Source organism: Protobothrops mucrosquamatus, unplaced genomic scaffold (genome assembly GCF_001527695.2).
Source record: "Protobothrops mucrosquamatus isolate PMUCROS unplaced genomic scaffold, P.Mucros_1.0 scaffold_170, whole genome shotgun sequence".
In the NCBI taxonomy this organism is placed as follows: Eukaryota; Metazoa; Chordata; class Lepidosauria; order Squamata; family Viperidae; genus Protobothrops; species Protobothrops mucrosquamatus.
The window spans coordinates 211,843-228,247 of NW_015386246.1; the positions used below are offsets into that span (position 1 = coordinate 211,843).

A 16,405-nucleotide genomic window follows, 5' to 3' on the forward strand; every position below is an offset into this window, starting at 1 on the left:
CCAGCTCAGTTTCATATGTTAAAGTGTTCAGAGCCAGAATTTTGGACTGCCCCCCCACCTCACAAACCTGTCTGAAGATCAGCATCATTTACAGAATCAGTAATCAGAACTTTCTTAGAAATGCTCAGTTTGTGGAACTCCTGTACTCAGAAGTTACATTAAGTAGCTGTCGTAAAACAGATTTAAAGTTTCATTTCAATCCATACGGTATTTTTCAAGGGGTCGCTTTTTAAACTGTGTGGCTCATACCTTGTGATTGGAAGCATTTTACAGGCCAATTGGGAAGCAAAAGTATTTAAAAAAATTATGTCAACTGTAACGGCTAGATATGTAGCCTTGAACAATAGTCTCAGCCTCCGAAAAATACGGCCTACTCCATTTAATCCTCCAGGGAAAGATTGAAGGCAAACGAGGTCCAGGCAGAAGAAGAACATCATGGCTTCAAAATCTAAGGGACTGGTTTGGACAAAACTCAGCAGCATTTTTTCGTGCGGCTGCTGATAAAAACAGGATCACACACATGATCGCCAACATCCAATAACGGATATGGCACAAGAAGAAGAATAAAAGCTACAGCTGTTTTTAGTCTACAAAAATCCAGATGGGTACTAGCTGGCAGCAAGGAGGAGGAGGAGGAGGAGGAGGAGGAGGAGGAGGATTATTTAAATTTGTACACCACCCAACTTCCAACAACTCTGGGTGGTTCACAAGGAAACAACATTCAAATGAATGAAACTATGTGACAGTAAGCAAGAACAAAAAATAAAAGCAAGCAAACCAGATAGGAGCAAAAACAAACTCCTACCACTTAAAGGGGTCTTCAATCACCCTCACCAAAGGCCCAGGCAAAGAGATGTCGTTGAGCAATCTGGAACTCTTGCAGTCCAGATTTGATAACCCAGATAAACTGCCACAAATCCTACCTGACAATATTGGGGAAAGTAATAATGTTGAAGATAAGGCACGTTTGATTTTACAGGACGTGTTCTGTGTTGGTAGGAGGGGGTGCCGATGCACGGATCAACAATTTCCTTTCAATTTGTGGTTATTTAATAATTTGTCAGTCTTGACTCTGGCACACCATTAATTACCCATTCTTTTAGATGGTGTAACAGACCAGCTCTCTGCTTTTTACAAGTTTAGCATTGCAATGCTGAATTAAGACCGACCTGCGGGCAGCCAAGGGCAGGAGAATAATCCATTTCGCATCTGCTTGCTTTGGGGCATTTTTCTCTACGTGTTATGTATTAACTTTACAAGTGAAGGGTGGCGGCAGTTTGGCAGTGAACATTTTAAGTTGCAAGAGTTGTTTTTGAAAAGCTCTAGAATCCTGCTCTGGATAGGGTCCAAAATATATCAACACTCTCTTGCAAAACCTGAAAGCTCTTCTCCCAGAAAAGGCTGCCACTTTCAATGCTGTTCAGAAAACGGCCACCCATTTTTAAGTAAAAGCAGCTAAATCATTAGAGTCCCCTCTGTTTCCCCCTCCCCCTCAATATTCTGTATCGACATTAATTTTTTCCTCTTTCACTTTTTGCCAATTGAAAGCAGAAACCAGAGTCCCCCAAGATTCAGGCAGCATAAGTTATTTATTTCTTTATTTAAAATATTGTAGTTGGTACTGGGACTTTGATTAACTGCCATTAATGAGACGCATAACCCAAATGTTAGACCAAACTTTTATATTCCCCTTCACACTTATAGGCTACTGTAATCGCCGTTCACATCCCAAATGCCCTTGCCCACCAGCTAGCTTTGCCTGTAGTTGAGTATCTTAGAGACCTTACTCACTCACGCTCACTCACAATCAATCAGTCAATCAATCAATCAGAATAGAGCTGGAAGGGACCTTGGAGGTTTTCTTGTCCAACCCCCTGCTCAAACAGGAGACCCTGTACCATTTCAGACAAGTGGCTGTCCATTCTCATAATCAAGTTATATGCATCACGTTTTCCTTTTCTTATGCATTTGTCTTTCAAACTGATTCACATCTTTGAAGTAATCCATCGCTTCCTTTGTGATTTGTTATATGGTTTTAATAAAAAAAAAATCAAAGCACGAAAATTTTAAGTCATTTATAGAATGTACAAAATTTACAACAACATTAACAGCTGGGATTGCTATTTACATAGGAAACATTCACAAGAATACCAACCGACAAACAGAAAGAAAACTAAACCAAAACCAAAGACAAAGATAGCAGAATAACCAGGAAATTTGGCACACATTTGGCTTCAGATTATCATGCCCTTATGGTATTCTTCCCTTCATAATTAAATGGAATGGAGAAGGAAGAAATATATATATATATAAATATATATTTTTCCATCCTAAACATCTAAATTCAAAATGAAACACAAATGCTCGACTTACAGGTTACAACATCATCACGTCTGAACTGTAAAAATCCAAATTAAGTTTAAGAAGTACAGTACTGTATGTTGGAATTCAAATGAGTAACAAACCTGGGCAACATTTGCTACATTCATAAAGCTGCAGATTTTACAGATAGGATAATTATATCATGTTCACTTCTAAACAAGAAGTGTTAATCCAAACCGATGTCTCGAGTCACCCACATATGTTTTAATAGATGACTATATCATGCAATACCCACCACCTTTCAGAGCGTTCACAAGATATACAATACAAAGGACTGCATCCAACGGGGTCCCAAGCAGGACAAACACTCCCTCCATCTTTGTGCATCTATCAAATCTGTTCCAGAGGTTGGGAGACACCCTCTCCTCGGAGCAGGCTTGGAGGTATGTGCAAGGGGGAAGACGAATGAAAGTTTAATTTCACCGCACAAATGGAGACCTGATTGTACTACACTAAACACAGCTTGTTATTTTATGAGAAACAGTTACTGCAAAGAATTCTATTTAGGACAGATCTTCATATATGTATTACTTAGTAAATCTTGACCACGTGACGTCTTCTTTCTATACAACTTGTAGCAGAGCTAATCACAACTTGTTTTTTTTCCCCTCACTACAATTCCAGCCATCTCTTCAAAAAATGGATGTTGTAGTCATGGAAACATCTCACCCAATCCCAAAGATGCTTTTTTCAAAAGGCAACTGGACTTCCTTTGCTTTTTTTGAAGACGTCTATGGAAATTCTCAAGTCGTCCAGGAATCAGGGGTAGGCAACCTCGGCTCTTTTATGACTCCTGGACTTCAACTCCCAGAATTCCTGAGTCAGCATAGCTGACTCAGGAATTCTGGGAGTTGAAGTCCAGGAGTCATAAAAGAGCCGAGGTTGCCTACCCCTGGTCCAGGTCATGGTTGTCCCAAAGGTGTTTCTTCAAAAGGCAATTGGACTTTTTGCTTGAAGACATTTCACTTCTCCTCCAAGAAGCTTCTTCAGTTCTGAGGAAGTCTCTTGGGCAAGAAGCAAAACATCTTCAAGGAAAAAAAATAAAGAAAGCCCAGTTGCCTTTTGAAAAAAAGCCCCTCGGGGATTTCCTTGAGGACATTTTGCTTCTCATCCAAGAAGCTTCTTCAGTCAGTGGAAGCTTCTTGGATGAAAAGCAAAACATCTTGAAAGGAAAAAAGAAAGAAAGTCCAGTTGCCTTTTGAAAAGGCAACTTTGGGACAACTATAACCTGGATGACTGAGAATCTCCATAGACATCGCACACAATCTGAACCCACTACATGAGAAGTCACAGCAACGCAGTGGGAACGGTATGCAGATATTGTTTATAATTTCGTCCAACAAACCTCTTTCTTCAGTAAATGAGAAGGGAGAACTACAGTATCTAGGTTTCGGAGTGAGCGTGATTTTAAACACAGATCTTGAACATATTTTTTCACTTTTGGCACATAAGAGTAGTGGTCACATACTTATACTTGCTTTGGTAAATTGAGGGGCAGATTTGGAAACAGGTCCAATGCGACAACTTTCCGTAGATGAACATGACTTCTTTTCAGCCGGGCTTCCATTGTTTGAAAGCAGTTGTTTTGAATATCCCTACAGTGTTACACGGACCGTTCCAATTTTGCTTCCTTTGCAACCTGAGATTATTCTACAATGTCAGATCTCAAGAAAGAATTCTAATCGTTTTAATGGGGTGAGAGCACAGCCGTTCAATATTTAATATGTCTTAGGATTCCTTGTCATCGTCGTTAAAAGCGATACGCCTTTCCAAGAGGCCATCAATACACTTGAGCCTACAAAATTGTGAGTGCGAAGGAACATGCAGAAGCCAAATCCCCTGGAAAAGAGCGTGGCGGGGGGGGGGGAATGAGTCCAAAGGGGGACAGAGCACTTAATTTCAGTGACTTCTTAATCCTTACAGTAGATTTGGGTCTTCAAAAAGTGTTCCCCACTTTTAATTTTATGGAATTAAATTATTAGCTGCATGAATGAATGAATGAATGAATGAATGAATGAATGAATGAATGAATGAATGAATGAATAAATAAAAACAGTGGCAGGCGAGGGATCTATCTCCCTGTCCTATTTTTTGAGCACCCCAGAGGCATCTGTAGCAACCTTGAGAGGCTAAGAGCTGGTCTAAGATGGGCCTGATCCCATCAAACAGGGCTATTCTTTGGGTTCTCAAACGGGTTTGAAACATCATTCTCCTTCCATTTGGAAATCCTTTTATTTTATCAGACTTACACGATAAACGCAGGCCTCTTTGAGACATCCGTTTGCTTTTAGCTGGGGGAGGCAGTTCAGATATTTAACAGAACTGTATTGCATAACAGGGCTGTGGAAGATTATAAAATGAAGGGCTTTTGACATAGCCTAGCACTTCGCAGCCCTTCATTAAAGGAATCAGGCTTTCTTCAAGCTTCCACACAAAGCAGAAAAGACATGCGGCTGCTGAAAAGCGCCATTGAGTTTAATGAGTGAGTTTCTTAAAGCAGCCACATCTTTTTTTTTCCAGGCTCTTGCACAAAAAATATGAAAAAGGTGGGTTGCTTTCATAAAAACCTGACAAGAATTTGTGAAGCTTCAATAAGCATTTCATTCACATCAGCACAAAAATGGCTGGTCTACATAACTTTTAAGGTTTAATGGATGATTGTTTTTTGTTTTTTTAAAGTCTGCCCAGACCATGTAAAGTTAAATTTTCTTCTCCTTTCTTTTTTTTTTCTTCCCCTTTCCTTCACTTTGCAACATGGATCTGTGCTGGTCAGAAAGCAGACAGGTCCTGGCAGGAACAGAAACAGCAGCACTGCTCATATATGTAGTTCTTGACTTGTGACTGGTTGCTTAAAGACCATTCAAACTGCCCCAAAAGATAGATACTGATGACCCGGTTCCAAAGATGGCTGCCCCTCCCTACAATCATGTGACTGCATTTCGGGTGCTCAGCAACCAGCCTGCTTTGACAGTTGTTTCCAGCATCTCATGGTCACATGATCATAATTTACGTTTTTGCTGAAAACCGGTGTTTACTTTCGGTTTGCTTCCGGTTTTCGGCAAAAATGCCCCCGAGTGAACGATGGGTTTGCTTAACAACTGCAACGATCACTTAACAACTGCAGATTTGTTTAATGACCGTGGTGATTCACTTTAATTACCACCACAAAATAAAGGTCGTAAAAATTGGGTCGGGCATGTGGGGCCCCCCCGCTTTACAACCATCACAACTTACAATCATGATTAGCAGGCTCCATTACACTCATAGGTTGAGGACTACCTATAGTAACTTAAGACCACAACAATTCTAGCAATTCTAATCCCATTACACAAATACAAATATTGCAACCTGCAGTGTAAAATTAAACCACGCTGGATGGCACAAATGGTGTGTGGATTTGAAATAGTTCTTCTTGAGCGCAAGCCATTCCTCCACAATAAATTTCTATACCAAAAGCTCTGATCCAAGTTGAAATCCTTATTACAGTTGTTGCAGGAAACTCTTGTTGAAATAGGCCTATTTTTCTTACGACCCAGAGATTCCCAACAAGTTTGTGATGCACACATAGAGCTTCACGAAGGAAATGAAGATGGCGTGCATGCAGAGCAAATAATTAAAGGCAAGCTTCAATAAGCACATCGGACATAAGACTGCATCATGCATAGTACTCTCTTAGGCATGTTTGTTCAACAGTAAATGGCAGGGATTCCCATAGTATTTACTCCGAGTACATACAAACAATTTGGCAATCTGACAGAGTGAGTGCAATGGGCCTTACTCTCAGCAACTGGGCACAGAATTACAGTCTTATTATATTAATTGGCTAGATTAAATAAAAATTTAAAACTTTTTTTAATAATTGGCATGACTATTTCAACAGCAAATTTAGAAAAAAAAAACCTTAGGCATTTTAAAAATAAAATCCTTACCAGATTAAAGGACATTTTAGAAAAATCATTTGTCATCGTTGTACATCCAAGAGAATAACCACATGCCTGCTTAACACTCATGATAATGATTTTTCTAAAATGAATATTGATCCCCTATAGTTGATTAAAAGATATGGATTAAATCTAGTCATAGCATAGGCCCTCTTAATATCATGGAGACCTTAGCTTGATTTCACTATGTCTAGTGCTATACTAATATAGACTACTAAATCTAGATGAAATCCAATACAATGATCAAGGTAAGATTGGTTTGATGCTGTAAGACAATTATCTAGAATCCTTTCTTGCATAGCAGAATAGTGTTATTTTGAAACCCTGGTTTTCAAATGGTATTGTATGTAATTTCTAGAAATACTCCTTTCGCTAGACTAAACAATGGTTTAAAAAAAACATACACCCATTTTAATGACTACAAAAGTTTTCCTTCAGAATAGTCAACTTATAACAAACTTCCTTTTTTTAAAGACACAGATCAGAAAGTATGGCTTCTGAGTCAGCCAAGGCTAAAAGGAATTCAAAGGATTGTTTTAAAATGTCACTAAAAAAAAGAAAGCATTGAAAAGCATATATTAAATTAAGGTCATATTGTGTGCATAAATATTTTCAACCCACTGATTTCCTTGATGTTTAATTTATCCGAAAAGGTCTACGTAGCAAAGAGTGACAGGAGACCCATCATTATTATGGATGCATCTTGCCAATGTCTCTGTGTATGATTGATAGGCGTTGTTGTTGAAAATATAGCATCACTAGAATTCCTAGGTAATGTTAAGTTGCAGATGTTTCCTTCACAGCAAGAAGTGCATACCTGGAAAAAAAAAGACTCAAATCATTTTTCTCAGAACTGATAGAAATTTCACTATCGGAGGTAAGCTACATATTATACCTCAAAGTCTGATATACAGTATATATACACCATGTAGCTCCAAAAGCATGGTTGCTGTAAAGATGAAGGACATTAGAAAGGATAATTGGCAAATTAAAAAAAAATAACTAGGCTGGTCTTGATAATATAGCTGTAATTAAAATTTGCTTAACCAACCACAAACCATTTTAATTGGGGGGGAAAACAGCTTGGTTATACATGTTTGATTAGAAGGTGCCGTTAACTCTTAACTGATATATTTTTGGTGAACTATTCCTTGCAATTGGCTACCAAGCGAGGATGGGCAATTACCCACCTATTTCATATCATCAAATAATGAATTACAGATATCGTATATTTTAAAACTTGACGGGGGGGGAGGTAATACATTTATGACATGATACCAGAGAAGCTACTTTAAATTCTGTTAGAATGTCTTTCCCCAAAGCATTAAGCATACCATAAAACCACCTCCATCTATTAATCATCATTTATATTCCTAGAGGAAGAAGGGTCATTTTCCCCTTATTATTATCAACTTCTAAATCACAGGAAGGAAAGGAAAAAAAAAAAAGACTTAACGGTGGAAGCATCCATACAAAATGAAAGAACGTTAAATTCTGATTTCATATAAATGTTCTTCTATGAAATTTCTACCCCATTGGTTGGAAATCCCTGTTACCGCTGCAGTGGGGTCCAACTGCGAAATTCAGAAATATGCATTTCCATTTTATAAAGGGGGGACAAAGTGACAAAAATGAACTTTAGAGAAACCGACAATCCTTCAAGAACTCCAAGAAAGTTGCTCTAATAACTGTGTTGAGTGTGTGGAATATTTCATGTGGATCATTCTACCCACAAGAATTAGTTCAGGCAATCATCTGAAAACAGTAACTTATTGCTCTACTGTATGTCCAGGACATTGTTAGTTAACATCTCCTGGGTAACGTATATTGGCTTCATCAGTTTTTGAGTGGAGAACTTTTATTTTCTCACCTCTCCAAATGATGCCTCTTGATAATCATCATCATTCACCAAGGGTTCCTAGTACATCTATCTTCTCCACTACAAGACATCAGCATTGTTCCTGTTCTTAACCCCAATGATTTCTTTCATTAAGTCTTTCTCATTTTGAGAATTACAGTCACAATTACAATGCCAAACAAAGCAACCAATTTCAAGTAATGACCGTGAAACGGTTTCTCATAATGTTATGAAAAAAGAGACCAACACACCAATTCATTTCAGCTCTTCTCCTTACCTTGAGTCCTTTATGCTGGAGAGCGATGCATCCTGTAGTCAAACAATCCTCCAGTGGCACGCATCGCTTGGTGACTGATACACTCTTTCCATTGGCTTCCAGGGTATGTTGAGAATAGCAGTATCTTGTGGCTAGCAAGAGAAATATCAGTAAGTCTTATTTCTAGTGTAATTAGCTGTGTAATGCAATAAACTAGGTGGGAAAACAATGTCCTGAAAGGCAATAGCAAATCATGCTGTTATCAAGAAAACTGCACCAGAAATCAAACTTGGCTATCTTTACAGAAGGTATCACAGTAAGTACCAGCATCTAGCTCATGGATGAACTCAAAAAATACTAAACAGGATCTGCTCAATTTAGCTGGGAAGCCACTAAGAAACCTCACGGTTGTAGGCTAGAAAAGAAAGTCAAAACCACCCCTGCTCCCAAGGAAATTACACAGATGTGTTCATGAAGTCATCAGGAATCAAGCTTTATTTGTACCGCAAGTTGGGAGACAGAGAGACAGAGAGAGACAGAAAGAGAGAGAGAGAGAGAGAGAGAGAGAGAGAGAGAGAGAGAGAGAGAGAGAGAGAGAGAGAGAGAGAGAGAGAGAGAGAGAGAGAGAGAGAGAGAGAGAGAGAGAGAGAGGGAGAGAGAGAGGGAGAGAGAGAGAGAGAGGGAGGGAGGGAGGGAGGGATGGAGAGAGAGAGAGAATATTACAATCATTTCATAATTATAACTGAGTTTAATAAGGATAGAAGACTTTTTCCATCCCTCTTTTAAAAACAGCTTCAACTAACTTAATTCTATATTTCGAAAAGTTTTGCATTTACAGCAAGATGTTCTAGCACAGTGGTTCTCAACCTTTTTAATGCCGTGACCCCCAACCGGTCGTAAGTCGAGGACTAAACCGGTCGTAAGTCGAGGACTACCCAACCGGTCGTAAGTCAAGGACTTTCCCTGCCCGGGAGTGCCACGCATGCGTGGTTCCGCCCCCTGCGCCGGCCGAGGCGTAGCTGGCAAGCGGCAGAGACGGAGCAGGCCGACCACCAGCTGGCCCAGCCCAAGGGAGGTAAGGCACCCGCCGGAAAAGGGAAAAAAAATGGCGGACAGCCTTGCTTGGAGACCCCCGTGAAATGGTCGATCGACCCCAAATGGGGTTGCGACCCATAGGTTGAGAACCGCTGTTCTAGCATTAGATGCAAGAAACATTTTTTTCATGTTATACTCCAAAGTTTTACATTGGCTTGATCAAAAAAGCTGCTGCGATTTTTTAAAAACTCCTAATACAATTCCCTGGTTATGCAGAGTATAGCAACATATCAACGGTCTCATATATGTCCAGAGAATCTTTTTCACATGAAGTGATTATAGGACGCCATAACAATGTCTATAAGCCTAAGGACATCTATATGGGCAGAGTCCAGGTGTGTCACACAACCTTTCAAAGTGGTGGATGAAAAGCTAGACTGATGCTAAGAGTTTGCATGGGACATTTAAAACATCATCAGAAGAGATCTATATTCACTGCTTTCCTGTCAACATAAAGCTGATTTACCTCTGGGACAGTATACATCTGGAGCCCACTGGTTGCATTCGTAGTTATCTACTGCTTGTTCACAGGTAAAACATTTGAATCCACCAGGGTATGGAGTTGCTGAAAAATGCAGATGCAACCATGACATCAATTACAAGGTTAACTGGGATATTTAAAAAAAAATATTAAGGGACATATATATTACAGAAATAAAACTCACTGCATAGACTTTTCATATACTTAAAACAAGTTCAGTCTCAATGATAGGAGAAAATTTGGTTGAGCACATTTTTTTACCAAAAGTCTTTGTACGTACAGTATGTGCATACATATCTATAGTTATACCAACTTAACAAGACTCTTGTCGATATTGATAAAACATTTAACATTTAAACCAAGATTCTGAAAAAGTCAACTAAGTAGATTTGGATGCCACATCTTTTATCATTTTTTGAAAAAAAATAATAGAAAGAAATAGGACAGGATGGGGAAAATATAGGAAAAGCATATCTGTTAACATAGTTTGCTTTCTCTATAGAAACTCAGCACAGCTTACACAGTGATCTTGTTTTATCCCAAGATGACTTATGAGGCAAGTTGGACTAAAAGAGAGTGACATCATATGTGAGTTTTCACGGTTTAGAGAGGACCTGAACAGGGATCTACTCAACTGTAATCCAACATATTAATCACTATATCACACTGGCTCCAGAATGTTGGTCTAATGGTCAGCCAATCATAGCTTAAAATAGTTCACAGCAAATCCATGACTCATTTTCCCCCCTCACCTGGAAATTTAAAAAATATTTTAAAATGATCACACCTAGTCAACTGGCATAGAAGCTGCGCTAGAAACTGTTGAAGGAAAAGTCTTCATCATGGTTCAGTCCAAGCCGGGAATAAACAATATGCAACCTTCTTTCTAAAGCAGTCGCCATGTTGTTTATTCCCGGCTTGGACTGAACCACGATGAAGACTTTTTCCTTCAACAAAACAAATAACATCCTGCTATTAAGAGGTTTATCTTAACATTCATCCAACACCTACACTTCTGTGTCTTATGTACCCTGTGAAAATCTATTCAGGTTCTTCCAGATATGAGTCCTAAATACATCTAACACATCTCCTTTCTAGTCTTTTCCTGGCTACGCACCCCCAATTTTCGTTAACACTTGTATACAAGTCTTATTTTTTAATCTACTGATTGTCTATACTTTTTTTTTTAAAAAAACCCGCCTTGATCCAATCTTCTTGCTATCAGGTGGCTAGGGCTGGCACTCCCTCCCCCAAAAAAACCCCTGGCTACAAACCAATCATAGCAATCTATGCAACAAAATTGTACTGCCACTGCAGCGCAAGACAATGTGGTACCCTTTTTATTCTGTCGTTTTCATACTATTTTATCTGAAAGAAAAGCCAAATAAAAACTTTGATTGCCAAGAAGCAAAGCACCGGCCTATAACTTCATTTTTATTGATAACAATGCCTTTATGACCCATGTAGCTTGTGTAAGCATTCTTAGAATTTTTTTTTTATTTTTTAAAAAAACGATGGGTGGCTGCAGGCCAGTTATTTAATAGCATCTCCACTTGTCTTGATGGTGGGATGGGAGGGGGAAGGTTAACATAAAGTAGAGTGGTAATGAGTGTGCTGGGAGTTGAGAGAGAGGTAAAGAGGAGATAATAGATAATCTCAATCTATTTACCTTCTGGTAAATGGGTGCTTTGTGAAAAGCTCTGATGACTATCAGGGTCATTCAGAGGGAACAGCTACAGCCTGCTCTGAAAATTCCAAATGGACCAATTGCTCAATCAGAGTCAGTGGGTTAAGAGAGAAAACCAACTCTTGATTCAAGGAGACATTTGAGGTCCTGATAGGGTTAATGTGCAGGATTGAGGAAGAGATACTGTTATCAGCCCTTTAGGCAACAGATGACATTTCAAACTCAGAGCATATTTTTAATACAGATGTTGTCAGGTTGCAAAGAATCAATCATTCCTAAGGTTGCTGCATAGGAGATTTATTCAAGCCTAGACAGGAGAATCTAGTCAACTAATGGTCAGCACTAAATGGGTGTTAGATAAGGGTCAACGGAATTCAAGGAAGGCTGGACTTGGATCTCTAGTGGCAACATAAAAATTCTAAACTGATGATGCATTTAACTCCACCTCCAGCTGTGCCTGCTCTTCTCCTACAAATATAGCATGCACTCCTATGCACATCTAGTCAAATGCAAGCAGAACTGAGTGAAACAAAAACATAGGGTTTACCTAACATTAGAACCACATTTTTTAAAAAATTTGGAATAGGAAAGAGAGAGAGAGAGAGAGCACAAATATTAAGTATGCACTATGAATTTCTTGTGCGCTGAACCCTCAGCAGCTTCAGCCTACTAAATTCCTTCCGTTCCCATTTTAAAACGTACCAAGTGATCATGAATTACACAAGCAAAACTCATTAAAGTATCAACAATTTAATCAACAACATTTGAAGGTTAAGAGGCCCCAGGGTTAGAGATACATCTACAAAGTCCTGTGTTAATTTTACCCATTATGTGAATCCTAGCTATAGCTCAATGGAAGCAAAGATATACAAAAGGACGAAATGTTTTGTTTCACATTAAGAGAAAGAATATTTGAATACTGGGAATGAAGTTGTGATACGGAAAGATACTGTTTCATAAACTGTTACTAAGATCTCCAAACATTTGCTCAACAGAATTTCATTTTTAATGTGTACCAGTGTGCCCATAATAAAAAATGACAATAAAGGTTCTCTCTCTCTCTCTCTCTCTCTCTCTCTCTCTCTCTCTCTCTCTCTCTCTCTCTCTCTCTCCATCCATCCATCCATCCATCCATCCATCCATCCATCCATCCATCCATCTATTATAAGCAATATCTTTCTATATATAAAATGGTATATTACTGTATACAGCAATTTGCCAGATTTAGCTGGACTTGTTTTGTTTTTTATTTCAAAAAGAATTGGTTTTTTATATGGACATTGGCTGCTGTATTCCACAAAAGCATCACCAATCTGACTCCATTCTTCCTCATGAGATAAAATGATTGTTTAGTGGCAAGCAGCCTCTATCAACATCATATATGGTTGGTAGACAAAAGATGTCCTGCATCTTGGAGCACTTCTACAATTTAGTACTATAACCTAAGAATGAACCAGCATCTCCTCAACAAAAGGTGAAAAGAAGCTGTACATCCTTAAGCAGTATCCTTAAATTAGTAGGGATAGGGGTGTGGGAAACATCCAATATTTATAAATATACAGCTAAGGAAATTGATTCCAATGCCCAAAGTATTTGAACATTCCCCCCCCCATTAGCTCTGCTAGCAATTTTCCACGTCTTCATCTACACGTAATCCTCAACTTATGACCATTCATTTAGCAACCATTCAAAGTTACGACAGCACTGAAAAAAGTGACTTGGAACCGGGCCCCATACTTATGACCGCCACAGTGTCCCCGGAGTGATTGCGATCCAGGCACTTGGCAAAGCAGCATGCATTTACAAGGTTTGCACCATCAGTTGACTTCTGCCAAGCAAAGCCAACGAGGGAAGCCTGATTTGCTTAAGAACCGTTTGTTTTGCTTAACGATTTTATCCCCCCAAAAAAGGTTGCAAACCTGGGCACAACAGGCTGAATGACGCATCGCTCAGTGACATAAGTTGCTCTCCGGATTGTGGTAATAATAAATTGAGGACTACCTGTAGATTGGCACTTTTTTCTAAGTAAATAATGCTGTGCGAAGAAAGCAAATTCTGCATTACTACCAAGAACTATAATTTTAAACAGGAACAACTGGTAGAAAACAGGCAATAGAGGCTGCAGTTATATTTTTATAGCCCATTGGAATTTTATGGAGACATGGGAAAACGTGATAGCACCAATACCAATGTCTTTCCTTCCAGTTCTTCTGTAACAAGAAGACCAAGCTTCCATTTCTCTCATAATTTCTTCCAATGCTAAGCTTAAATTCCTTTATTTAAGGTGATTTTTTGAATGAGCCTGGGAGAAAGCCAGCGTAATGAAGTAGTTTGGTGCTAACTAGTGTTAGCACTTCCCAGAGTGACCTGGGGCTAAACGCAATCCCTCAACTCTGTTAGTTGTAAGGGGATAAAAGCTAGAGGAGAAAGAGCTGTGTATGCCATATGGGGCTCCTGGAGGGAAAGGAAAATCTATGTAAATAAAGTGAGTGGAATATACTAAACTGCTCTGTTTTGATATTGTCAATATAGTTTACAAAAATAAAGAAACTACTGGCATGAATCTAGAGCAGAGGTCCCCAACCTTTTGGGCACCAGGGACCGGTTCCATGGAGAGAGGTTTTTCCGTAGATCGGAGAATGCGTGGTTTTGTGTGCTGTCTGCATCTCGCAGATGGGGCTTTGCTTTTTGTGCAGATCGGTTGCTGGCATGCTGGGGCCTGGTACTGGTCCACGGACTGGGGGTTGGGGACCCCTGATCTAGAGAACAAGGAAGCCCCTTTAGCTCTTCAGAAATAAGAATCTTTCCAATAGCAGGTCCATTCTGCTGCTAGATAGCCACTGTTGGACAAAACCTTAAACCATTTATGGAATGGCAGGACCTACAGCTGTGGATGCCAATAAATTCCAAGTTATAAAATGCTATACACTGAGCCATGAAGAGCATCTCCCTTAACTAAAAAAAAGGTTGCCTAGGGACCCATCATGTGAAAACAAAACCTCACAAAAATGACGATTCGATCAACAAAAAAAATTCAAAATAATTACCTGGTTCCAAATGTAACTGACATTTAAGAAATATCAAATGTATTATAAGAAATTTATTTAAAGCTAAATTATTTTATACTTTCACCGTTCCTGATTATTCCACTATCTTATCCTGATGCTAGTTTGACAAAAGATAAATTTAGTTGCTCTGCATTGCATTTAAGGAAACCTTTAAATGAAATGTAAATACTTTAAGAAGGGTAACGCTGATGTAGTGGTTAAGGCACCAGACTAGAAACCAGGAAATCATGGGTTCTAGTCCCACCTTAGGCAGGAAGCCAGCTGGGTGACTATGGGCCAGTCACTCTCTCTCATCCCTAAGAAGGTGACAATGGCAAACCACTTCAGAAAAACAGTGCCAAGAAAATTACAGTTGCCAGGAGTCAGTGACTTGAAGGCACTATATAAATGCACACACTGTAGCACAAATAAATAGCTCTGATTTTGTGTCTCAGAGGCATGTGGAAACCATATTCTAGTTCAATTGATAACACTGCTGCCCTAGCTTTTTGTTCATTCAGAGCCTTTGAATTAAGTTTGTATAAAAAAAAAATAGAGCTATCATAGCTACTCCTTTGTATGGAGAGAGATAGTGGCACAATTACACCTGCCTGATGTTCCATCTTGTACCTACATGTACAAAAGTGTATACCTAGAGACAAAGAGACTATGAAAGCTCCTGAATGCTTTGTACTTTTGTCCCTGCTAAGATAAAAACAGAAAGAAAGACTTGTACTGAAAGAAAGTTTTAAGAATGGTAGCTACAGCTGTGAGAGACTCTTGTTTGGCTCCTGATTAGAAAATTTAATAAGTCTGATAGACTGTAGTTTGGGGCAAAAGGGCACACTCCTGTAAAAGGACTATTCTAAAGAAAGAAAAAGAAACTGCCCTGTGGTCAGGAATTGCCTGTAACCATATCTGGCTATTAACTCCATTGATGAACAGCAATGCACCTCATAAGCCAATTTGTAAAGAAGACAGAAGCAGTGAAAGAAAGAAAGAAAGAAAGAAAGAAAGAAAGAAAGAAAGAAAGAAAGAAAGAAAGAAAGAAAGAAAGAAAGAAAGAAAAAGATTATTTATAGATATACAGATTTGTAGTTATTTCATTTGTCCCTGAAAACTGGCTTTACTCTTACATGTTTGGCATCATGTGGGAAAATTAAGGATAACAGCAAAACCATGGGGAAAAATGAGACAAATAGAATCATGAAGACTGACTAGAAAAAATAGAAATTAAAGTGAATAGCAAAACAGGTGGCATCAATATTATGTGCACAATGTGGAGTAGATCTGCCTGGCAATAATATTTGTTTCCTGTCCCTTCCTTATTCTGCCCAAGTGGAGGACCTGGGACAAGAACTTAGCCAATCCCGCACCCAGGGCCAAACTGCATGCTGCCTTTGCTATACAGGTGGTCCTCGACTTACAACTGGGACCAGAATTTCCGTCACTAAGCAAGGTGGTTCCGTCCCAGGCGACTGATGGACCCTGAGAGGTTCCTGATGGAGCTTGGGCCATATCCGGAGGATCTAGTCCACGACTCGGCGGAAAATCAGGCGGCGGCCTGGGAGACAACTGCCGCCGCAGCATTGGACCGAGTCGTGCCTTTGCGGCCTCTGACCCGACGTGGATCTCGACCATCTCCTTGGTTTACCGAG

General features: G+C 39.3%; 1 protein-coding gene across 1 annotated transcript in view; it reads right to left on the reverse strand.

Annotated features, from left to right (window-relative positions):
• Positions 1 to 6,888: 6,888 nt before the first annotated feature.
• The window catches only part of LYPD6 (LY6/PLAUR domain containing 6), a 13,413-nt gene continuing 3,896 nt past the window's right edge, over positions 6,889 to 16,405 (reverse strand). Inside the window, exons 2-4 of the mRNA XM_015822089.1 lie at positions 9,999 to 10,097; positions 8,459 to 8,589; positions 6,889 to 7,140 (exon numbers count right to left, since the gene is read on the reverse strand). Of these exons, the coding sequence (XP_015677575.1) occupies positions 6,979 to 7,140; positions 8,459 to 8,589; positions 9,999 to 10,097 (392 nt within the window). The 3' untranslated portion in view covers positions 6,889 to 6,978. The remainder of the gene's footprint in view (positions 7,141 to 8,458; positions 8,590 to 9,998; positions 10,098 to 16,405) is intronic.